The sequence below is a fragment of the Choloepus didactylus genome, chromosome 2, assembly GCF_015220235.1.
Source record: "Choloepus didactylus isolate mChoDid1 chromosome 2, mChoDid1.pri, whole genome shotgun sequence".
In the NCBI taxonomy this organism is placed as follows: domain Eukaryota; kingdom Metazoa; phylum Chordata; class Mammalia; order Pilosa; family Megalonychidae; genus Choloepus; species Choloepus didactylus.
In genome coordinates, this window is record NC_051308.1 from 216866669 (window position 1) to 216892201 (window position 25533).

The 25533-nt window shown below is 47.4% G+C and overlaps 1 protein-coding gene across 4 annotated transcripts in view; it reads right to left on the reverse strand.

Moving 5' to 3' along the window:
- Positions 1–25009, reverse strand: part of AZIN2 (antizyme inhibitor 2) — a 41567-nt gene extending 16558 nt beyond the window's left edge. The window contains exons 1-9 of one of the 4 annotated variants that reach the window (XM_037827815.1): positions 24887–25009; positions 24023–24210; positions 22339–22512; positions 16623–16795; positions 15429–15563; positions 14501–14666; positions 13122–13284; positions 11853–11965; positions 4419–4740 (exon numbers count right to left, since the gene is read on the reverse strand). In XM_037827815.1, coding sequence (XP_037683743.1) covers positions 4582–4740; positions 11853–11965; positions 13122–13284; positions 14501–14666; positions 15429–15563; positions 16623–16795; positions 22339–22512; positions 24023–24127 — 1188 coding nt within the window. In that variant the 5' untranslated portion in view covers positions 24128–24210; positions 24887–25009 and the 3' untranslated portion in view covers positions 4419–4581. The other 3 variants (XM_037827814.1, XM_037827812.1, XM_037827813.1) reach the window with 3 other exon arrangements.
- Positions 25010–25533: the final 524 nt, after the last annotated feature.

Consider the following 25533-nt stretch of genomic DNA (forward strand, 5'->3'; position numbering starts at 1 on the left):
AATGGCTTTCTCCCAGGATGTTCCTCTCTAGGCCTCAGCTCCTCTTCAAAATGTCACTCTCAGCAGCTCTTGGGGTATTTGTCCTCTCTTAGCTTCTCTGGAGCAAGAGTCTGCTTTCAATGGCCTTCTTCAAACTGTCTCTCATCTGCAGCTACTCTCTCAGCTTCCATGCATTCTTCAAAGTGTCCCTCTTGGCTGTAGCAAGCCTGCACCTTCTGTCTGAGCTTACATAGTGCTCTAGTAAACTAATCAAGGCCCATCCCGGATGAGCAGGGCCACACCTCCATGGAAATTATCCAATCAGAGTTATCACCTACAGTTGGGTAGGTCACATCTCCATGGAAACACTCAGTCAAAGAATTACAATCTAAGCAACACTAACACATCTGCCCACACAAGATTACATCAAAGATAATGGCGTTTTGGGGGACATATACATCCAAACAGGCAGACTGGGTATAAAATTCTGGGTTGACATATTGAACCTACTGTTCCACTGTCTTCTGGCTTCCATTGTCATGGCAGAAAAATCAGCTGTAAGTCTAATGATCATTGCTCTATAAATATTCCTCTGTCTCAATTCTCTCACTAATTTTAAGATCTCCTCCTTGTCTTTGGTATTTAGCTTCACAAATATGTTGTCTAGATATGGATTCATTTTTAGGTAATCTTCTTGGTATTTGATGGATTTCCTGAATCTGAGAATAGGTGTTCCTTTCTCCCATTCTTCACTAACTTTCTGCCAGTCATTAATTTTTTGCCTTTCAGCTGCAAATCCATCCTTCTTTTCCCTGCTTTGTGTTACTGGAGCTGGGCCCTGTAGACATTTCTCCTTTGCCAGCTGGCTTGATGTTTGAATTTGTCAATACAGACTGCTGGAGAAAACCTGCAAAGACAGATCAGGCAGATGGGAGCTCCTTCCTTATTTTAGCAGGCTGATTTCTGTGTGGTCACCTATGTCTCAACATGTGGGGGCCCAGTAGCATTTGCCTCAGTGGCCCTCACAGTTCAGCCTTGGCTCACACCTTCCAGCAAGTTTCTCCTCCACTCAGCAGCAGCCTGCTCCTGTGATCCAGCTGCAGTGGACACCCTCTGACATGTTTCTTTGCCACTGGTAGTCCGCATTTCCTGAAATCTGAACCTCAGCCTTGGAGGGAGAAGCCTTCGTCTAAGTTTCTAAGTATCTTCCTTGTTCACTCTCTCTCAGCAACTCAGGTGGTAGCTGCTTTTACCCCTTTTAGTAATTAACTACCTTTAAAACTAGAAATTCTTTATATTAAAATTTCCATCTTCAAATTACTAGTGTGGTTTCTGTATCCTGAAATAATCTCTTCCCGAAACTATGATTAAACATTATGTCTTCTCACTCTTTCTACCACTTCTTTTGACTTTCCTATTGTCTATCTCTTTGCCTTTTTGTGCTCCATTTGCATAGTTTCTTCAGCTCTAACTTCCCATACTCTACTTTTCTCTTCAGCTGTCAGTAATCTGCTGCTTGCCCTATAACTTCAATTTTCCTATTTTTCATTTTTAGAAGTCCTGTTTAGTCCTTTTAAAAACCCGTTAGCTCATATTTTTATGTCCACTTATTCTTTGGTCATATTTTTAATACCTTATTTCTTTAAACATCATAAATATTTTTGTTTTATGTTTAGCATCCGATAATATGAAGTAATTGTTTCTGCTGTCTATTGCTTCTGCTGTTTCGCCTTGTGGTGAGTTGTAGCACCTTGATATTTCAATTGTGAGTTCATGTGCCTTTGAACTTTATCTGGGGGATTTCTTAAAAGCCTAAGTTGATGGTTCCTTCCTCCAGAGATAATCTGTGCTTGCTACTACCAGGTAAAATAAATTTAAAATAAATTCTTGGCTTGAGGTTTTTTAGACCATGCAGTTAATATTAATTTGGGCCACAAACCCAACAGAAGGTTGGCTTATAGTTGAAAAGTCTCTATTTTTTTGCCCTTCTCCAACACTACCAGGGTCAAAACAGAAAAGTTTTCTTGCTGTCACCCTCTGTAGGACAGGTTTTTGTTTTTGTTTTTGTTTTTGTTTTTGTTTTTTCATCTGATTCACCCTTACACTAAGGATGTACTATTTTAGGTTCCCAGGTTTAAATGAGGGAATCCTATTAGATTCCCCATCTTGATCAGGCCCTAGGCATCCACACAGCTATCAAAACTAAAAATCAATGCTACAAGGATTCAGCATATACCCCCAGAGAGAAAACCAATTTCAAGGTTAGGCTATGGTTCTGGATTAATTAATTCATTTAACATATCTGAATAGTCACCATTTTATGTGCTTGGGCCGTATTGGTGAACAAAACAGACAAAGTTCCCGGTCTTCATGGAACTTACAGTCTAGCAGGGGGGAAGCAAACAAAATAAATTATATACTATGCTAGAAGGTAATAAGTGCTACTGGAGAAAATAAAAACAGAGCAGGGGAGGAACAGATTGGAGGATTAAATAGAGTATAAGATGTAGGGCAGGACCTTATTGAGAGATGGAGAAAAAGTGGTCCAGGCAGAGAAAAGACAATGCAAATATGCTAAGGTGAGAATGTGCCTGGGTGAGTCCAAGGTGTAGCGAGGCAGCCAGTGTGGCTGGGGTGGGGTGAGCAAGGTGGGGGGAGGGTGGTGGAGGATGAGGTCAGAGAGAGAACAGGGCAGATCATGTAAGGACTTTGGCTTTTTAATTCAGAGCATCAGAGGGGCCAGCACAGAGTTTTGGGTAAAGGAGAGACTTGATTTAACTGACAGTTTAAAAGGATCCCGCTGGCCAGTGGGTCGAGAATAGACAGGCTTTGACTCTAAGAGAAATGGAGCTTTCTGCTTTCACTTAATTTTTGGCTTCTGAAGATTCCCTACTTTCTTGAAAGCTCAGATACATTTTTCTTTGTTTTCAGTGGGGAAGCTGTTCAGCCACAACCTTGCTGGAAATAGAAGTCATTCTACCAGTTTTCTAAACACAGCACAAAGTTGTTGTCAAAAGAGTGTAGAATAGGACTGAATAAATACAAAAAATCAAAAGAACAAAATAAAGACTAGAAATACTTGGGGAAAAAATGAAACCAATGTACAGTATGGCAAAACAGAAAACAAAAAAGGATTAAAAATCATTAAGAATTTTTAAGACAAAAACTAGCCAGATCCATACTTGGCAAATGTCATTGCAATACATTCCAGACAGACTCACATTTTTAAAAAACGTAAATAACTAGAATAAAATGGAATGACAAGTAAGAAAGTCCAATCTTCCAAGATTGGCAAGAGGAGGAGGGCTACTCAATATGGAGTGGAGTGGCTGGAGATTGTGGCCCTGGATTTTGCTCCCCAGATTCTTGTAAAACTCACATGGCACTTGCCACCTCTGGATCCCTTCCCACACTCAACCATAGTATGTATACATGAAGTGCTAATACACATTTGCTGAATCGTATCTTTGCACTCTAATTATGTGTCATGTTATAATGACACTCAATGAACACGTGAAATATTTAGACACATAAAAAGCCCAACTAATACAACAATATTTAGAGAAAAACAGATGCTCATATTAAGTTTAACAAAAAGTTAAAAACAATAAGTGCCCTATGACACTTTAAATAAAAAGAAGGAATCAAAGCAAATTTTAATGGCAGTCATCTCTGAGTCCTGGGACTATTGATTAATTTTTAGCCTACGTTTTGTGCTAAATTTTCTCCAGTAAACTTTCTATTTCAGTAATAGAAAAAAGTTCTATATAAAATAAAAGCAATCTATAACCCACAGAGCACAAAAGATTGATAAGGGACAGACTCTCTTATCCAGCACACTTAGTTAAGGTTCATGATAGTGTATAGATACTTCTATGCAAGAACAACGACAAAATCACAAAACTAGAATAAGAAACCAACAGATTCGTGTTTTAAAATAAAGTAAATTTAAAAAAAGAAAGAAAGAAACCAATAGATTGAGAGTAAGGGCATGAACCCTCCCTCCAAGGGTCTCACAATAAGCTCTACCCCTTATTAACTGTGTGGCTTTGAGCAAGTTCTTCACCTCCTTAAACCTCAGTATTCTCATCTGTAAAATGGGACTGATAATAGTATCTACTTTAGAGTACTACTACTGATAAGAGTAATGCCACCAAAATGCTTAGTACAGCACCTACCAGAATAAGTGCACAATGACTTTAGCCACAAGTATGTATGTGAGGATTGCAATAACATGACACTATGCATGGTGAAAGACGGGACAACATTATGAAAAATGAATAGAGCTGCATTAGGGAAAAGGATTGAAATTTTTTTCCCACTTTTGAAAGTTCCTTTAAAGTTTCTTAATGATTTTTAAAAATCAATTTGATTCCAACATATACTGAGCACCTACTCTGTGCCAAGCCCTGTACCAAGGAGACAGATGTGAACACAGTCTTCTGCCCTCAAAGGGCTCACAGTATAGTGCGCAATTCATTCACCATGCAGTCAACAAATATTTATTGAGCATCAACTATGTGCCAGCACAGTGCCAGGGGCTGGGAATACAGAAAAAACAAGTTGGACACTCCCCTTGAGCCTACATGCTAATGGGGAAGACTATAAGCAAGTAAACAACAAACAAACAAGATAATTACAGATATGGCATGTTGCGAAGAAAATAAAGAGGATGACGAAATTCTCAGGAGGTAGAAGGTGATCCCACGTGGGACAGGGCAGTCTGGAAAGGTCTCCCTGAAGAGTGACATTTGAGCTGAGCTATAAAGGGAGAGAACAGGCAATCATCTCAGAAACAAGTAGAGACTATTCTGGGTGGAGCCAATGACAAGGGCAGAGCCTATAGTCAGAAAGAGCAGGTACCGCAGGAACAGAAAGGAGGCCAGTGGGGCTGGAGCACGATGAGTGAGGGGAGGAGTGGCCAGTGGTATGGCTGGAGAGACTGGTAGGAGCTTTGCCAGCTGTGGTAAGGAGTCTAGATTTTGTTCTGAGAACAGTGGGTATCCACTGAAGGTTTTCAGCACAGGCAGGACATTGATCTTTGGGTTTTGAAAAGATCACTTTGCTGTGTGGGGAATGGGGAGTAGGAAAGCAGGGATGGTGGCTGTGTGGTGGTTTGAAGCTGTATGTACCCCAGGAGAAATGTGTTCTTAAATTTAACCCATTCCTGTGGGTGTACACCCATTGTAAGTAGGACCTTTTGATGAAGTTACTTCAGTTGAGGTGTCACCCACTTGTGGGAGCCCTGGGCGCCCAAGTGTCTTGAAGACTACACACAGCAGTTTCCTTGACCTAGGACAGTTAAGGTTTGACCTATTCTCCTTGCAATATCAGGTGCTAAATGTAATCTATACCCGAAACTACCTCCTCCCTGAGACTCCCTGAGATACTGTTATCTACAAGATAATCTATAATCCTCCCCTCCTCCCTGTAGATTACAATCAATCCCCCCCTACATTGCACAATCCCCTGCTTCCCGCCTTATGCTCTCATACCCATTGGAATGTCAAGCCCTTATAACCAGTTTATTGAGCCCTCTCAAAGTGCAGACTATATCCATGTTGAGCTCTGAACTCACCGCCATTCAGAGAAGCTCCTGAATTCAGGGTATCGTGACTCGACTTCCCCACCCTGTAGGTAAGCCCCATAATAAAAGCTCATGTCTCAGAACATGTCCAGTGCTTTCTTTAGTCCTTTGGCTACAAAAGCCCTCTTGGGCCGTGACACCACCTCAATCAAGATGGCTCTTAATCCTATGACTGGAGTCCTTTATAACAGAATGAAATTCAGACAGAGAGAAAAAAAAAAGCCACAGAGAAGGAGCCAGAAGCTGAAATCAATGGAACCAGAAAAGAAGGGAGAGACCAGGAGATGCCGCCATGTGCCTTGCCATGTGACAAACAATGGGACCAAGGATTGCCAGCAGCCAGTCCCAGAACACCAGTCTTCAGGGAGAAAACATTGCCTTGTTGCTTGATTTGGATTTTCTTTTGCCTTCAAAATCATAAGCAAATAAATTCCCATTGTTTAAACCTGACCCGTTTCCGGGTATTTGCATGAGCAGCTTAGGAAACTAAAACAGGCCAGAAGACAGTAGTAGCACACTCCTGAAGCAGTAGCCCACTCAGGAGGTGATGATGATTTGAATTAGGGTGCTGGCAGAAAAAAGACTTAACTGGATTGAAATGTATTTTGGAATAAGACTTGATGAGAATTGCAGGTGGACTGGATATGGGAAAGGAGGGAAGGCAAGAATAAAGAATAATGCTGAAGGTTTTTATCTTGAACAACTGGCTAGCTGGCAGTGTTATTTACTGAGAGGGGAAGACTGGAAAGGGAAGAAGTTTCTGGTTGTAAACCAAGAGTTCAGGGGGGCACAGCAATACGGCAGCATAGAGAGGTGTGGAATTTACTTAGTCCTCTAGAGCAACTAGTAAATAACCAAGGACAACTAGTAAATAATCTAGAACAAATGTTGAGTGACATCCGTAACTGGACACACATCGTAAACCATCTTGGAATGGGTGGAGTGGCTGAGATTGTAGCACAGAATCTTAAGTAAAGCTCTGCAAACCCAGAGCTGAAGCCCCTTCCCCCTTGGACAGGGCAGGCCGAGCTGAAACACTGCCATGTGGAAAAAAGAAACAGGTTACAGGGAAAGTAACTCAACCAAGCTCCAATTGCAGTTAACACATTTAGACTACTGAATATAAGCTACAAGCACAGAGCAGGAAGGGAAGCAGATTCCTCCCAGCAGGGAGGAGGCAGGGCTGAAGGGAAAAAAAATACATAAATAAATAAAAACAGAGACTTTTCAGAATACTGGAAGATGGCTGTGTCCCAAGAAAACTGAAGGACTGGGGACTGGCCCTGCAAAGGGGCTTTTGCTCTTTTTTCATTTTTTCCTCTGAGAAGATCTTCTTGTCCAAAAGGGGGAAGAGAGATGAAACAAAATAAGGTTCAAGTGGCTGAGAGATTTCAAATGGAGTCGAGAAGTCACTCTGGAGGGTGTTCTTATGCACTATACAGATATCACCTTTTAGTTTCTAGTGTATAGGAATGGCTAGAGAGAAACACCTGAAGCTGTCAAACTGCAACCCAGTTACCTTGATTCTTGAAGATGATTATATAACTTTGTAGCTTGCACAGTGCGACCTGTGATTGTGAAAACCTTGTGGCTCACACTCCCTTTATCCAGTGTATGGACAGATGAGTGGAAAAATGGGGACAAAAATTAGATGAAGAATAGGGTGGGATGGAGGGGATGGAAAGATTTAGGTGTTCTTTTTTGCTTTTATTTTTATCTTGGGGTAAGGAAAAGATTCAAAAATTGATTCTGCTGATGAACACACAAATGTATTATGGTGCTGTGAATAATTGATTGTATACTGTGGATGACTTGGGGGGGTGACTATATCTCAATAAAACTGTATTTTCTAAAAAGTAAATAAAAATGGGGAGAGGAGGGTAAGGGGATGTTTTGGAAACTATTTTAATTTTAATTTTATTTTTTGGAGTAATGAAAATGTTCAAAAATTGTGACAATGAATGCACAGCTATACGACGATACTGTGAACAACTGATTGCACACTTTAAATGACTGTATGTTATGTTAATATATCTCAATAAAATTGCATTTTTAAAAAAAGAGTTCAGTTTGAACATGTTAAATTTGAGATGGCTGTGAGACACCCAAGTAAAAAATGTCAAGTTGGCCATTGGATACATGAGTTTGGAGCTTGCAATAGAGATATAAATTTGAGAGTGATTAGAGAGAGAAACTGTGGTAGTTTGGAGATGTTATGTACCCCAGAAAATGCCATGTTCTTTTACTCCATCCCTGTGGTTGCAGACCTATTGTAGGTGGGGCCCTATTGATTGTTTCCATGTAGATGTGACCCGCCCAATTCAAGGTAGGTCTTAATCTTTTACTGGAACCCTTTATGAGGATAAAAGAGAGAAACGCCCAGAGAGCTTGAGAGAAAGGCCCTGGAGGTGCTAACAGAGGACCCACAGAAGCCCAGAGAGTTGAGCACTGGAACCAGAAGCTGAAAGCCGTGAGACCCAGGAACAAAGGACCAGCAGACGGCCGGCCATGTGCCTTGCTATCTGACAGAGGAACCCCGGGTGCCAGCAGCCTGTCTTCAGAGAAGGTATCAGTCCTGTTGCTGTCTTGATTTGGATATTTTCACTGCCTTAGAACTACAGATTTGTAAGCTAACAAATTACCATTGTAAAAGCCAACCTATTTCTGGTATAATGCATTCCAGCAGCGTTAGCAAACCAAAGTAGAGACAGAAGATATTTAAAGCCTCAATCTGAAAGAGTTCACCTAGGAAGTGAGAGCAGACAGAGAACAGAGTCAAGACCTGAGGCCTGAGCTAGTCAACATTTAGAGAATGAGCAGTGGAAGGAAAAAGTGCTGGCTAGAGCTGAGGTGGGAATGGTCAGAGGCATGGACAAAGCCAGGGATGTTGTCAAAGAAGCCAAGAGAGTCAAGGGTGAAGATGGAGGGTGTGATGCTGTGCCGGATGCTGCTCCTGAGGACAGGAGAGCCACCAGTGGGCCCAGCAATGTGGAAGTGGCCGGTGGCTTTCAAGGGCATCTTCTGTGGACTCGTGGGACAGACACCAGATTGGAGAGGTTCAAAGCAGAATAGGAGCTTGAGGGAGCAGGGGCAGTGAGAACAAACCACATGGAGAGGTTCAGACGAGAAAGGTGGTCCCAGGAGAAGAGGAGACATGTATGGCCAATAAATATACAGAGGGACGGCCAACTGCATTAGTGACCAGGGAAATGTAAATCCAGACACAACTAGATCCCACGTTACAGCCAGCTGGGAAAACGTTTCCAGTTGGACAATACCAAGTGCTGGGGAGGACGGGATCCACGGAGGCTCCAACACGCTGCTGGTGGGACTGTAAACTGGTGCAACCCCTTTGGAAACAGTTTGGCATTATCTCACAACAGGAAACAGTCACATCCCAGGGCCCGGCCATTCCTCCTCACTGGTGTGTAACAGACGCGGACAAGGATATTCACAGTGGCAGAATCCACAGTAGCAAAAACCTAGAAATGACCCAAATGCCTAGGCAGGAGCATGGATGAATAAACTGGTATTTTCACCAACAGAGTGTGACACAGTAATCAGATGAATGAAGTCTAGCGACACAGCAGCATTGATGAATCTTAAAATATAGGATGTGAAAAAAAGTCCAAGCAGGTTACATATATCACCATACCATTTTTATAAAGTACAAAACAACAAATAAAATCATATATATACATACATACATTTTAGGAATAGATTTGGATGTGATAAAACCATGTTTAAAAAAAAAAAAAGCAAGGGAATGGTCAACACGTGGGCTACTTTGCCATGGGGGTGGGAAACAGAGGGATGAGGTAGAAAATGATAGGGATGCTTATTACACTAAAAAATAAAAACAAGACCTCCCGTGAAGTGTTTTTTAAATCAAAAAACCATATTGGAGCTTAATCAAACTGCTTATTCTACTTACTAATTTCAAAGAAATACAGGGCACAGAAAAATGTTCAAAAACAGGAAATTCACCAATTAGAAAAATCCAGAATGTGGGAAATGCTACAGGACAAACGACCCACTTTCTTCAAGAAATAAACTGAAGAAAGTTGCAGCAGGAAAAGCCAGAAGCTGAAAGCAGCAAAACCTGGGAGCGAAGGACCAGCAGACACAGCCATGTGCCTTCCCATGTGACAAAGGTGCCTCAGATGCCAGCAGCCTTTCTTCAGAGAAGGTATTATCCTGCTGATGCCTTGATTTTGGGCATTTTCATGGCCTAAGAACCATAAATTTGTAAGCTAATAAATCCCCATTGTAAAATCCAACCCATTTCTGGTATATTGCATTTTGGCAGCTTTAGCAAACCAGAACAATGGTATTGTGGTTATTTTTTTATGTCTTTATCTTTTGGAGATATATATTAAAATACTTATGGAAAAAATTCCAGTAGCACATGTACCATACATTTCTTCTGACAGTGTTGAAGTTTGTGTACTGCCCCTCCCCACCCTCAGACACCTATACATACAAGTGTTTCTGTGTAACAGGATTTGAATTTCCAAGGTAGAGACAATTCTTACTTACCTCCTATCCCCTGCAGGCCTTAGGATAGTGCTTTGCATATTGAAGGTACTCAATAAATACTTGTTGAAGTTTTGAAAAACAGAAAAGAAACATAAGCAAAAGAGGACCAAGCATGGTACAAAGATGAGAAGTATACCTTGAGCCATGGATGATGCTTAATACAATATTCTATACCTGAGGTCCAAGAACAAAGACCCTGGGAGAGAAGAACAGGGGTACAAAGCAGCCACAACCACTGGCGAGATGGACCTTCCTTGGGGAAGAAGGTGCAGACACCCCCCGCCAGGCTGGGTGCCTCTGACATGCACTCCCAGGACAACTGTAACCAGCTTATTATGAGAGTTGTCATCTACCCCATGTCTGTCTCCAGACTTTGGGACCCACACCACAGCTGGACATGTGGCCAAGCTAGGTAAGGGGTTGACAGCCCAAAGGAAGAAGCTTCTGTGTTGTCCAGAGGAGAAATAGTACAGATCACAAGAGGGTCCATAACATCCTGGTGTCCGCTCAGGGATACCAACTAGAGATCAGTCAAAACAGACTCCCTGGGGGATGGTAAGAGTAGTGAGCTGGGCCCACAGTCCTGACCATCTGAGAACCCGATGAAGGGGATGGGGAATGAGTCAGGGCTGCAACAGAAAGAGGGGACAGGAGGGGGAGAGTGACTAGGAAGCAGCTGCTGACTGCTCTGCAGCCTCAGGTTTTGCTGGTCTGAGCCACGTGGTCCCTTCTGGTGCAGGAGGATGTAGAGAGCACAAGAATTCAGGCATTGTGGCTGTGTCGGAGGAGAAAACCAAATCACTCGGCACATCAGGGAAGTTTATGCAGACAAGTGCACCTAACATTTAGCAATGCACTAAGGGATGAGGACTCTATCAAGCTCGTCTACAAGAATGAAGGAGTCTGGAGGGGGGTGTAGGGGGTTCCTTCCAGCTGCAGTTGGATGAGGGGCAGGAAAAGCTGCAAGGAGCAGCTGGCATCTGATGGAGTTTTGAAAGACTGGACATGTTGGGAAGGGAAGAAGGCGCACAATGTTCTAGGAGCTGGCCTGGCACTTGATCAGAAGTTTCCTTCTTCCGGGAAGAGAAGCAGCACTAGCAAAGGCCCAGAGGTGTTGATGTACATTGGTGTGTCTGATTTTCTTTCCCCTTTTAAAGATGCCCACAGGAGCTGCTGGAGGCCCTGGGCTGAGTTCTAGGGGCTAGGAAGAATGTTTTCTCTATCACTAGTCCCTAGTCCCACTAAAGGTGAACTGTTTCTTTTTACTTCTAGGAATTTACCCCAGAGCAATAATCAGAGGTGTATGTTAATATGTACTTACTGTGTTCAAAACAGGAAACCAAATGTCCCACCATTAGGGTTAGACAAATTAGTACCATCATTAGTTAAAATACTATGTAGTCATCAAAAAGCATGTTGCGAAAGATTAAAGGCATGGGAATAGCCACATCCCACATTAAATAGAACAAAAAGCAGGCTGCAAAGCAATGTGATCCCAGCTTCATGAAAAAAGGTAGAATGCATTTGAAAAAGAGACTGAGAGGAAATATAGCAATGTTCCTACTCTATGGGTTGAGATTTTGGGATAACCTTCTTCATCCTTGTTGCCCATTTTCTACCATAAATGTGCTTTACTTTAAGAGAGACAGAGAGAGAAAAAAACATAACCAATGTATTTTTCCTAAAAAAAAAAAAAAAAGAAAAAAAAGCACTTAGCTGAAAAGAGGCCCACGTGGGGTAGGCTCACCTTCTGCAGGATGGGGGTAGGGCAGGCGTTGTCAAACAGGACCAAGTTGAAGATCCCATACACGCCCTCGTCAAGGTGGTACACGATGGTCTTGGGGGCAGAACTGCTTTCCTCTGCAGGGAGGGGAGGGGTCAGGGGCAGCCCGGCGAGGTCAGGGGAGAGCCGCAGGGAGCTGGCACGATGGTGGGCTCGGCAAGGACCACAGGTCTCTGAAGCAAAAGAGAAGCCCCTTCCACAACTATGGGGGGGGGGGGGCTTTGGTCAATGACAAGCGGTTCACCAGAGTGTCAGGAACTCACAGCCACACAACTGAGCCACCCCGCGCAGGGCATGCTCCTCTGCCTGCATCTGAGCACCTCGACGCCCCGTGGAGGCAGAGCAGCTGCCCACCCAAACGCTAGATTCACAGGTTAGGCCACTCGCTGGGGGCACAGGGTGGGGCAGGAGATGAATAGGAACAAGAGGCCGGGACTCCTGGCTGGACTAGAAGGACAGTCCCCCAGGCCTTTAAGGGAAGCCAGAGTAAGGCTGAACCTACACACACTCACAGCACATTCTACCTGGAACCCGCCACCCCTCCACATGGGTTTTCTCCGGGGAAGAACACACAGGCCGCCTTGGCTCTCTGCCTGAGGATCCTGGAGGTCAAAGTCCCAAGATCAGAGTCCCTGACACCTCCTGCCCCCAGGGTTGCTGGGGGACTACTCTGACCCGGAGGGGCCGGGGAGGGCGCTGACAGAGGCAGTGCGGGCACGGAGGCCTTGGATCAGCCCGGCACTGCCCCTCATGACCCGGACTAGGGAGTCCACCTCTCAAGCGTGTGTTCTGTCATCTGTAAAGTGGACTTAAAAATAAGTTGTCATTATTTTCATTATGTTATGAGAATCAGTTGAGGTGAGTAAGAGTCTGCACTTTGGAGAGGAGACAGACATGGGATCAGATCCTGACTTTACTTCTCATTAGCTGTTAAGAAAATTACTTGTATTCTCTTTGGCTCTCAATTTCCTCACCTATAAAATGGAATTGATAAAGTGCCTATTTTCCCTAAAGTTGTTCTGATCTCTATTAATCTTCACAAAATATGAACATGCCCAGGGAAAAAAAGATGCTAAGTAAGTGTCTTTGGGGTGAAAGGATTTGATTGTAAATTTCCCTAAAGCAAGGCCCCATTCTCCAGACTCCCCCACTCCCTGCCACTGGGCCTAAAGCCAGACCCCGCTCAGCCAGCCGCAGGGGAGATCAGGGGTCCCCTGAGCCCCTGGCACCTACCCTCCCTGCCGGGCTGGTCCAAAAGAACCTCCTTCTTGGCGATGATGCTGACTGCCAAGGTGAAGGCCGAGGTCACGTAGTAGCGCCCCAGCTGGGCAAGGATGTCCACGTCACAGCCCTCCGGGAAATACAGGTCCAAGGCTGAGTTGATCACAGAAGCGATCTGGGTGTGAGAGTGTTGGGGGGACAATTTACACTGAAGACTTGCTACAGCTCCAAGTCTATTTCTTGAAAGCTGCTTTGATTTCAGGAAGGAGGATTTGGCAGTGGCTGTGGCCCCAGCTGGTAACTGAGGGCAGCTGGCCGGGGAGACTGGGGGAGATGGATCTGGGCCGAGAGCCTCCTGCTTGTAGGAAATGCTCCCCTCAATGCCCCCCACAATAGGAAGGAGCACTCTTATTACAACACTTGACACTCAGATTCTGGAAACCCTGATGTGTTATTTTGTAAATAACCAATTTGTTAAATATCATATTTTGATTACAGAAAATTCAGAAAATATAGAGAAGGAAAAAAGAAGATAAAAATCACTTCTAATTCCATGACCCAGATGAATTTAATCAATGTTAACTTTTTGGAGTAGCTCCTTTAATTCTTTTCTAGACAAACACTTTTATTATAAGCATGATGGGGTTGTGCATATGTTTGTGTGTGTATGTGTGTGCATGTTTTTATAACCTGTTTTACTCAATAGACCACTAACAACCTCCCCTGTGTAATATTTTCATCATAAAAATGTACTATCATTTAACCAATTTCCAATTGTTAGATGCACCAGGAAAGTCACAGGACTTCTGTTACAAAGTGCTGCAATGCTCATCTTTGAGGCTACTTCTCTATGTCCATCCCCAACCATTTCCTTGCATCAATTCCTAGACCCAGTTATTACAGATAAGGTGCTTTTTAAGGAGACACGACCACTAGTGGTTCGAGTGCGAACTGAAGTGACTAATGTTCTAGGTTTCATCTCACAGGTGGGAAGGAGACAGCTGGGCTGGGAGTGGACATCAAGGTTGGCTTTTCCTTCCCCTGCCCTCCTGCTTGATCTGTCATCAGCCCACCTGCCAGCAAATAAGGGGTACCCAGACCTCAAAGAGCCTTTGGAGTTACGCAAATATGTCGCATGGGGCAGGTTAAGGGCCTGGGCAGGAGTCAGGCAGAGCTGGGTGTGCAGTCTGGTTCAGCCTTAGACTCAGGAGGGGCCTTAGCCTCTATGAGCCTCAGTTTGCTCAACTGTAATATGGGGATAGTAAGTGAGATATTCCAGGTAAAACACCGAGCATGGTGTATGACCTGCTTCCAGGGAGCTCCTTATGATCACTGCCCTGGTCCCCACCCCACCCCGAGCCCAGTAAAGCTGCCTCCAGCCCCAGAGTTACCTCTTCGAATCTCACTTTGGCCCCCTCCACTCCAGGGAACCCGCCACCAAGGTCCAGGATGTGCATCCTGTGGCCCAGCTCAGTGCCCATTTCGAACACAAGCCGGGCATCTGCGATGGACCGAGCGTAGGCCTGAGGGTCGGGACATCCGCTGCCAATGTGGAAACTGAGGAAGGAGGGAGAGCCTTGGCTTACATGCCAGGCCCCAGGGTGCCACCACCCTGGCCCCAGCCAGGAGCGACTCCGGCACCCCAGCTGGTTGTATCGTGTCTCTGGCAGGCACATGGGACATTGTGCCCATTTTACAGATGCTGTGACTTGGGGCCTGAAAGGTTAAATGGGTTGCCAAGGGCCATGTGACAAGTGAGGAGTGGACAAAAGGCTAGTTCCAAGGTCTCTTGGCACTCGGTGCTCCTCCCCGCTGGGGCTGAAATTTTTAGGGTGAGGGCCAGGGTCCCAGAGTCAGCCAGATCTGGATATGTCTCTTAAATCAGTGTTACTTAACCTGCCTGTGTTTCAGTTTACCCATCTATAAAATGGGGATAAGATGCTGTACCACACTAGGCTGTGGGATAACATACATGAAGCACTTTGCACACTGCCTGGCACATCCTAAGTACAGAATAAATGAAAGCTATATTGTTAGGCATCCTTATTGCTTTTTCTAAATCCCTGCAAGAAGAGTGACAGAACAAGGATGCACAGTTTTGGCCTACAGGCTGATAAACCCCCATGAAGTCAGGTCCCTGGGCGGAGCATACTGGGACCGACCTTCAGGAGACTGTGGGGATAGGGCAAGGGAACACTCCCAACCTTCTTTCCACAGACAGGAAAGGATTCCAGGGCCGGCAACAGAGCCTGGCTTGATTAAGCCCTGGGAAAGGGGTGGTGGGCCTGGCAGGGCAGGGATGGCGGGGGACATGCTCACCTCACACCCACCACCTCCACCTGGCTCTTCTTGGCATTTTCAAGCAGGTGTCTGCAGGATTTCAGTGACGCTCCAAACTTGAGGCTCAGGCGGCTCAGGGAGTGGGAGTCATCAGTGGTGATGCACAGAACCATCCTGAGGGGACAGGCAGCACGCCTCTGCTGGGGCAAGCCCCCTGCCCCATCCCCCCACCCCGAGCTGTGTCTTCTCGGAGACCAGAGCCACCCAGCTCCACAGGATCCCTGGCCCCTTCCTTTCCCTGCCCAGCGAGTCCAACCTCTAAGACTTGTCCCATCCATCTCCAAAAGTCTCTGTGTCCCCTTCTCTCCATCTCTGCAACCCCTGCCCTTGTCCACCCTCACCAGTTCTCCCCTGGGGGGCTGCGCCAAGCTCCAATCCCTCCAAATCAGCCTCCACGCCAGCCCGAGTTTTCAAACTTTTCATTTACAAGGGGAGCCAATTCTTAAACAAAATATTAAGGAGGACCCCAATATCACGTAAAGTGGACAAAATAGAAGCTGTTCGATGTGAACCAGAGTGACCCGCCTACCTGGCTTCCCTCCACCTGAGAGTCCAGCCTGGAATCCCCAGGGCACCGTGTCACAGTGGGAACACCACAAGCTTGAGCATAATGCCCAGGCGTTCGCCCTGCCAAAACCCATCTGCATGGCTGCCCCGTGACCAGCCTCAGTCACTGTCTCCTTCTACCCCTTGCCCGTGCCGTGCTCCAGCCACACCAAACTCTGGTTATGCCCCAAACACCCCATGCTGCTTCCAACCTCCAGGCATTTGCTCATGCCCCACCCTTCGAAATTCTACTCACTCCTCAAGGTCCCCTTCCAACGCCACCTTCATTGAGAAGCTCCTCTATCACCCTCCTCTCGCAGTGTCAGCCTGGGACTTTGACCTCCATAATTCACATGCTTTGCTCTGCCCAGGGCTGTATTTTTGTCCTTGTTCTAGTCTGGCCCTGGCATCCTGGGTCCAGCCCAGGTGCACCCACTCCAGCCTCCAGTAACTGTGGCCAGGTCCAGGGCAGAGGACACCAGCACTGCTTCCTTCTCCCTGAGCATGGTCCTCTGCCCCAGTGTGCTCCCCTAGTACCTGCCACACACACACACACACACACACACACACACACACACACCAGCCTACCCTCCTTCACACGTTTCACACGTGTGGTTCTCAGCTTACTTGGCACTGGGGTGACTCTTTACCACCTTTGCCAGCTCCATCTCGTTGTCAAAGCTCAGCAGCCGGACTCCATGCTTGGCAGCATACTTGATCTGTGCGATTTGCTTACAGGGGCTGGCATAGATGATCTTACTAGCAGGGACACCAATATGCTGGACCAACTCCATCTCTGCCTGTGGGGTCCCAAAGGTGACAGTGAGGAGGCAACAGGGCCTGCTGGGCCCACGGAGCCCAAGGAAGCACAGATGAAGTGCAAAGTCGTACCTAAGCTTGGGGAGACCCATAACAGGTGGGTCTCACCCTAAGACAACAGATATACAGAAATCAGGACCTACTCTAGCTCACCATTCTTGACAGGCAGGGTTGTGCACTGCCCCATCCTGAGAGGTTCCCATTCACATCGAATACATGGTAGATTTGTATATTTAGTACAATTCCTAGCAGTAAAGCATTTTGTTCTAAAAAAATCAGTATATTTATTGAACAATTAAGTATCTTAAAGAACAGTCTTTATAAAGCACACGAAGGCACTATATGGATTCAGGGCAGCCCTGATGACCAGCTTCTGACACATCTGCCTGGAAGATTTAATGTTTAGAGAATGTTAGTTTATTTGAAAGTCAACCAGACCAAGAGTCTCTTTGACACAGGTTACCCAACATCTAAAGGCTTACTCTGTGCATGACACTGTGCTAAGTGACCCAACTGAGCCCCTCTCCCTGTGGGGTCTCCTCTTCCTCACCTTTACAGAACACTGTTCTGCCTGATTGCTGAATGAATGATACAGACAATAATGCTGCTGCTGCTGCTCATGATGATAATTATAGCAACCATGTTCATTGAGCACCTACCACAAGCCATGCACTGAATTAGATCAGTTATCAGCAAACATATTCTGTAAAGGGCCAGAGACCAAATATTTCATGCTTTGCAGACCAGAGAGTCACAGTTGCAACTACTTAACTGTCACTGTACTGTGAAAGCAGCCACAGGTAATAGGTAAATGAATAGGTTTGGCTGTGATGCAATAAAACTTAACAAAATCAGGTGGCAGGCTGGATTTGACTCACCGTCCAGCTTGCAGACCCCTGCTGTAGATTCACTATTTTATTTAATCTTTACAATAATCCATCAGATGGTGATGAGCTCCAGTCTACAGAAAAGGAAACCAATGCTAGCTGAGGCCATGTAGCAAGTAGGTAGCAAAACCAACTTTCAAACTCAGACCTGACTATCCATGGATAAGGGAAGGAAGTCAAGAGGCAGGCAGTTTTGAAACACAGTAGGAGACATAGGAGCCATTTTTAGCCACCTGAGTTTGTAATAGGACCCTAAATTTTAACTTAGCAACTTTCCAACACTAGGTATTTACGCACATTACCTCTGTAATGCCTATAACTATCCCATGAAGTATTTATCAGCCACACTTTATGGAGGACAAAACTGAGTTCAGGGAGGTCTACCTGCCAGTGATAACACAGCTGGGAAGTGACAGAGTGGGACACAGAGGTTCGAGTCTAGAGCTGGAATTGCTGCCATCACAGCTTGCTTCCAGAAGGCAGACATGCCCCCTGCCTGAGTAGGAGTGGATGTGAAAATGTATTTTTGCTCCCTGCTCAACCATATGATGTAAAAGGAAGAAGGGAGGGTAGCACTTTGAGGACCTGTGATTTAGCTTTGCTGATAAATATTTAAATAATAACTGTTCTCATTCACTGAAAATTTACTATATGCCAGCCATTTTGTTAAATATTTTATGTGTGTTCTCATTTTCTCCTCCTGATAATCTTATGAGGTAGGAAGCAGAGGCTCAGAGAAGTTAAGTGACTTGTCAAAAGTCACACCGCTTATAAATGGCAGAGCTGGAAATTTCACCCAGGATTGTCAGACTTGAGCATCCCAGCTCTTATGACCTCAGTGCTGAACTGACAGATATTCATTGAGCATAGCTATTGAGCTGCCAGGCTCTGTGATGGGAACCAGTGAAAGCAAGTGGTAAATAAAGCAGACAGAGACCCTGACCACCAGCTTTCAGGCTGGTGGGGAAGACAGACTGTTACAAGTGATCAGTGAATACTGATGGGCTTACAAAAGGGCTAAAGCCCAGAAGAAAAAGTGCAAGGTGCTGGAGACCATGCAGTGGGGAGACCTGGGTGTGAGGGGGTCAGAAATATACACTGAGCCCTGCAGAAGGTCTCAGCCAGGCCAAGAGGTAAGAATATTTTTGGTAGTGGAAATGACCTGTACACAGGTTTTGAGGCAAGAAAGTGCTCAGCGTGATGAAGGAACACAGCCCACCCTGAAGAAGAGCCCGAGGGGATTCAGTGGAGACCCATCAGCAGCTGTCGCATCTGCCCTGGGAGAGATGAGAGAGGAGGTGAGGTGTATTGTGGAGGTAGGGTTGGCCAGCTCGGCGATGACAGATGGGGGGAGAGGGAGGAGCCGTTCACAGAGAGCCTTTGAACACCCTGGGCTGCAGACATCAGGCACTATCGAGTTGAGTCAGCAGATGGACTGAGGTGAAAACCTGGGAAGTGGGGACACACCGATAGCACTTATAGCCACGGGAGATGAGATCCCCTAAGAAGAGGTTCACAAGAAAAGGCGTCTGAGACTCAGACCCAAGGAACTCAACCACTTAGAAGACAGGAGAAGACAGGGAAGAGCCGGCTGCTGGGATCCGTGGAGTGGTGAGGACAGAGCCCATCTCCAGAGGAGGGAGAACAGTTAAGGAGAGGGTCACACAGTGGCCCGTGACTCGACTGCAGGTGTGCAAGATGTCAGAGAGGCCCAATGAGGGGGACAGGCGTGGAGCAGTGCTTGGTCTCCAGCTCACACACCACTGAAGTCTTTAAAACTGGGAGCGTATGTTATTGCTCAGTCTTTTTTAAAAGAAAATGCCGTTGCATTGAATGACATTGAGATAAGAAGAGGACAAGGGAGTGCCCCCTGGACAAGGTCTAAATGCATCAACACGAAGGGACTGCCAAAACCTGCCAAGTTTAAAGCTTCTGCAGATCAGCATGCACCATAAGAATTCCTTTTATATTTGCTTGTAAAATCACAAAACATTTTATATCTTCTCTATGGGGCATAGGAGTAAGTATTTTTTAAATACTATATGCCCACCAAATTCATAATGGTGATTATCTGTGGACACACAAAGCTGATATCCTACTTTTTTGTGTGTGACTATGAATTCAAAATTAATGTTTGAATAATTCATATTTAAAGTTTAAAATAAAGTGCTCTCTGGATGTAGGATCCTGGGGATCACAGTGGGCTTTGGTAAGAGGAGATTCCTTGCAGTTGTAACAGTAGAGCCAGGAAGCAATGGCTTAAGGAATGAGTGCAGAGGGAAAGAGACAACAAGCAGGCACAGACCAGCGAGTGGAGACAGCTCTGCTGAGTTTAGCCATAAAGAAGGAAAAAGGGATTGGGCTGGAGAAGGAGGTGGTGTCCAGGGAAGGTTTTTTTTTAAGATGGGAGGATGCTGAGGGAGACTGGAAGAGAGGGCAAGAGGTGAGGACAGGAGAGATAGGGCAAGGTCCTTGAGAAGGTGGGAGGGAGGATCCGACCTCCTTCCGGGGCGAGGTGGGGCTGTGCCCCCCGGCCCTGGAGCCTGTGGGATGCGCATCTGCACGCCCAGCCGCGCCCCGGCCTGGCCCTGTTGTAAGCGCGGCTGGCCAGTAGAGGGCAGTCTCGGCCTTCCAACCAAATGCGTCCCGGGAGTCATTTCTCGTCAATGCAAATATGCGAAAGGGCTGCGTGACCCCACCCGCCGGAAGGAGCCCCGGCTTCTACTCGCCCTTGCAGTTACTCGGGGGCACCCGGCGCTGGCCCAGTCCTATCTCAGCAATTCCTTCTCTGAGGACCTGAAAAGACATGGAGTCAGGGCCCGCATTCCCATTCTCGAGTTGCCACTTTCCAGTGCGTGACCCCTGCGCGGGTGACTCGACTTTGTCTCACAGGGTTGTTGTCAGAAAACGGTAATAATAATGACCTCCCTGGGTTGCTGCGAGAATAAAATGAGATCATGTATAGAAAACGCTTGGCAAAGTGCCTGACACAACAAAAGCACTCGACAAGCTGTAGCTGCTTTTAATGTCCCACTGTCTTCAACGTCTTTCCAAGCCCTGACACCCCCCAGTTCTGTTTGCCCTTTGGAGAGCAGGCCCTGAGACTAGAGAGTTGGGCGCCTCACCCCTGGGTTTCCAGAAACGACACTGGTCAGTGGGGGTTGGTCCTGCTCTTCACCCCTGGATTAAGGGTGCTGGTAAAGGATCCCCTTCCCCCTTCCCCCTTCCTCCCCCTCCTCCTCCTCCAGAGTGAAGGCCGGAATGCTGCAGGCAGCAGTGAAGAGAAAAGTCTTGGCTTCCACTACCAGCAAGCTGAGTGCAGTTGGGCCTCCGGTTTCTTCCACCATAAAATGGAAATATCTCCCCCTAGGCACTGCACAGGCTTTATGTAAGACATGCACAAAATAATGTGTGCAAAGCAGGAGTTTACGCAAAGGGGCTTTGTGGGTGACAAGAGGGAAAGACTCATCAGCTACTAAGAGCATTAACATTAACAGTTAACTTGCTCATTCTGACCGTCCCATCCTGGTGCACACCTCTCTCCCACCTGGAATACCCTCCAGTCCTGCCAACCTGCCCAGGCTAGCTCTCGTCTTTCCTCCACCAGGAAGCCTTTCCAGAACTCTCCCCACAACATCCAACATGGTCACAACATCCTGGGACATTCTTCCCCTCATTATGCACATAGCTAGATCCTTTGCTCTCTTCCCTGCCAAACTATCTGAAATTGCAATCTTCCTTCCCAACATCCCCTACTCCTCTTTCCTCCCTTCATTCACTCCACAGCACTTGCTATCTATAATACTATAAATTTAATTCTTTAACTTATTTTCTAGACAGCAAGAGCCATGAGGAAAGGGATTTTTTCCTTCTGTTTTGTTCACTGCCGTGTCCCCACCTAGAATAGTACTTGGCTCCACAGTAGGTGCTCAATAATTGCCGAATGAATAAATGAGGTATGTCCAACGCTGTACTCAGATGAAAATTTACAGCTTTAAAAGCTTTTATCATAAAGTAAGAGTAGAATGAAAATTGATGAATTAAGTCTTCCACTCGAGGACCACAGCAGCTGTCTCAGTCAACACTACCGCCAGCCCTACCCAGCACCATGGGAGCTCAACGAATATTGGGGATGAATATTACATGAAAGTAGTACATGGGTAAAGTAAATCCGAAGAGAGCAGAAGGAATTAAGACAACATCAGAAATCAAGTTAGAAAGACAGTAGAATTGCCAAAAAACAAACAAAAGCCCTAGAAGGATTAGTTAAGAAAATGCAGTCACACATTATCAAGATTATAAAAGAAAAAATAAAATAAAACCAACAATGTGGAGGTTTGTTTGATTTTTAATTGGAAGAATACCAAGAAGTTTGAAAGTCTCCATTAAAAGGATAACCCATCTACTGCGGGGACACACAAAGTTCCAATTTGGAACTTAAAGGCTAGCAAAATTCCATGCCTGAACTCCTTTGTTCTGCCCCCCTCACCCCTTGAGCCGCCACCCCCCCTCCAGTGGGTGGCCCTTCCCAGAGGGCCAAGTGCAGGCCACTCCTACTTCCCAAGGGCCCACCAGCCCAGCCATGGGCGTCCGTAGGCAGTGAGGGTCAGTGCACCGGTGAGGGGCCGGGAGCTCACCTTGTTGGCACAGCTGAAGCCCAGCCCCAGCTCGGCCAGGGCCTTCAGCACACCTGGGCTGCTGTTGCACTTGACCACGTAAAAGGGCCGAACTCGCGGCAGGCACTTGAGAAAGCAGAAATGCTTCCTCACTATGGCCCCCAGGTCGGCCACGAAGAAGGCAGTGACCTCACCCTGCAGAACAAGAGGGGTGGCTGTGAGGCCCCACCCTGATCCCTCGCTATCCATAACATCCACAGTCCTCCCAAGCAGCAATTCCCAGCTCAAAACTTTCTGGGCCTCCCCAAGACTTCAGGATAGAAGGCAAACTCTTCAGCCTGGCATTCATGGTCTGACCCTGTGGCTCAAACTCCAGCTGCAGGCTAGACCATTTTTCCACCTCCAAGCTTTGTTCCTGCCAGGCCTTCCACTTGGAATATACCTTCCCTCACTTCTGCCTGGCAAAATCCTAATCCACCTTCAAACTCCAGCTCAGCTGCCACCATCCCCCACCAATAAGGCAACTTTTTGCCCTTGATGCCCCCACTGTATTTTGCGTGTGCTTCCAAAATATCAGAACTGCATATACACCCGTTTTCTCCAGAAAAGAGGAAATTCTTTAAAGGCAGAAGCCACGGCTATGGTCCAAAGCAGTGGCCTTTCACATAGAACATTCTCAGTGAGGCCCTGAAGTCATCCCACCACCACTGCGAACTGTCCCTGTGGACAACTGGTCATTACAGATTTGCTGAGGGCCCAGCATGTAGGCAGCTGCGAGTGAGACCACATTACTTAAACCTTCCCTGGAACTCAGTATCTTTTTAAGCAATGCTTTTTTTTAACTGATGCACACTTAGTGCCAGACACTATGCTAAGGAACAGACATGTCCAGACAGGGTTCTCATCCTGAGGGGGCTTGTGTCCATTCAAAAAATGCAAGATGGGAGTTTCCACAAAGTACAGTGGGGGTCCTGGAGAAGAGTACTCAAACTGCCTGGGGCAATCAGGAAAAAGGTAACGCTGCTGAGAAGTAAGGCATGCCCAGAAATGGGTAAGGGAGAGAAGCTGGGAGAAGGGTGTTCCAAGCACGAGGATAGCCTGGCCCAGGGTGCAGTAATAGAATGTGTGGCATCATTGGGAAGTGAGAGTGAATGCACACTGTGGGAGAAGCCAGAAACGGGGCTCTGGAGGCAAATCCTGTGGGCCATGCAAAGGGGTGCTGACTTTCTTGACACTGAAGGCAGTGAGGAACTACAAAAGAATTCTGACTTTTGAGCAACGCTATGATATATCTGGAGGGGGCAGGAAGAAGCAGGGAGGAGGTTGGAGGTCCTTTAGAGAAATGAGACTGAACTATAAGGGAGGTTCCAGGTGAGCACACTGAAGGGTTATTATAGGAGACAGGGTGTGGTGATGCCTAGATATGGGAGGTGAAGAAGGGGGTGGGGGAGGCAAAGACTCCCAGGTTTCCAACCTAGAGGTCTGGTAGATGATGGGGTGCTGTTTCCCAAGGCCAGGAACCCAGGGACAGGGCAGGTTTAGGAGCAAGGACAAGAAATTACGGATAAAATGGTCCCCTCCCTTGCAAATAGGAAGGGTGGAATACCAAATAAATGAAAGTGTAAGATGGGGAGTCTCGGGGCCCTTCCAGAAAAGGCAGCTGGGCCAGCACAGGGAACCGGGGATCCCTCCCCCAGCCCCTCACCGTGGCGGCCTGTGAGGCCCCCAGAGTGAGCTCCTCCAGCAGGTCTCGGGTGCTGAAGCCCTCCTCCACCATCACAAAGTCCGATTCACTCAGGTAGCCAGCCATGCCGAGGAGCCCACGGGCTGGATTGGATGGAGCCGCCGCCGCTGCTGCTGCTGCTGCCGCCGCTTTAGAAAGTATGCAACACACTGCGGGGGGTGGGGAGAGGGCAGGTGGGGGGCTCGGCCTCCACTGCCTTCCTCAACCTTCCCAGGCCAAGGCGCCCAGTTCCGCCACACCCTGCCCCCAGCACAAGCCCGGGGAGATTAGGATCCCTGGGAAGGATGGGGATGGTAAGGAATCTTGGATTCTATCTAGACTGAGACATGGCATCGTGTGCCTTGATGTCACCGCCTCTCCTAGCCTCAGTTGCCCCGTCTGTAAAATGGAGGGATTGTTTTGGAGATGCTTTCCAGTTTCGACCTGCCGGGTTAGGGAATGAGAGAAATAATGAGAGACAGGAGCAAGAAAACTGAGAAGCTTGGGTGAGGAAGGTTCCAAGGCCGCCAGTCCTGACCACGCCCACCTAGAGAGGCTGCCCTTAGCCACGCGGAGTCTCAGCCCGCAAGCAGTTTAGGTTCGAGTCCGCTCTCTGCTGCGTGACCTTGGGTATGCCCCGTCCCCCCCACTCAGAACCTCAGTTTTCCTGTCTGCAAACGGGGGCCGGACTGGACACGAAGTGCTGAGATTCCAAAAGCGCACGGGGGCGCCACATAGTGGGTGGGGGCTGCCGGATTCCCGGCGAGAACGGTAGGCTGAAGTTCCGTCCGGGTGACCCTCTCGCGTGCTAGGCTGAGGTCCCGCCCCGTCCCCGGACCCCCTTACCAAGCCCCGTCCTCCTTCGCGGGGGCCAGAGCCAGGCGTGCTGCTAGGGGGGGTCGCCGGTGACCTCGAAACTTGTGCAACACCCCGAGGAGGAGTGGCAGTTGCGGAGCCGAGGTCCCTGCTGCGAGGAGGCAAGAGGGACCGGGAAGCAGGTTAGCACGGGAGTCGAGGGCGCCCGCTCCCCGAGGCTCCCCCAAGCCACCCTCCACACTCGCCTTAAAACGCATTTACACGGCTTCGGCCCATAGGTCTCCCCAGCGAGTGAATCGGGTCCTCGGTGCCTCCGCTCGCTCGCTGCCCCCGCTTCGGGCCCCGCGGCCTGCGCCCCGCCCGCCCTGCAGCCACCGACCCCCACGCCCCGCCTTCTGCCTGCAGTTCGCTTATATAAGCCCCGCCCAGACCCCGCCCCCAGGCCCCAGGCCCCGCCTCCGCCAGCAGCCCCTCGGTAGCCCTGGCAACTGGGTCCCGCCATCCCATTGGTTGATTCCGACATAAAGCATTCAGCTCAGCTCTCGGTTTCCGCAAACCTGCGGCTCAGTCTGCTCCACTGAACGCTCCCCGAGGCTGCCTTACGTTGAAGAACCACAACCGCAGGGCCGCCGCCTCCGAACCCCGAGCCTGTACACGAATAGGGCCCTTAGACACTG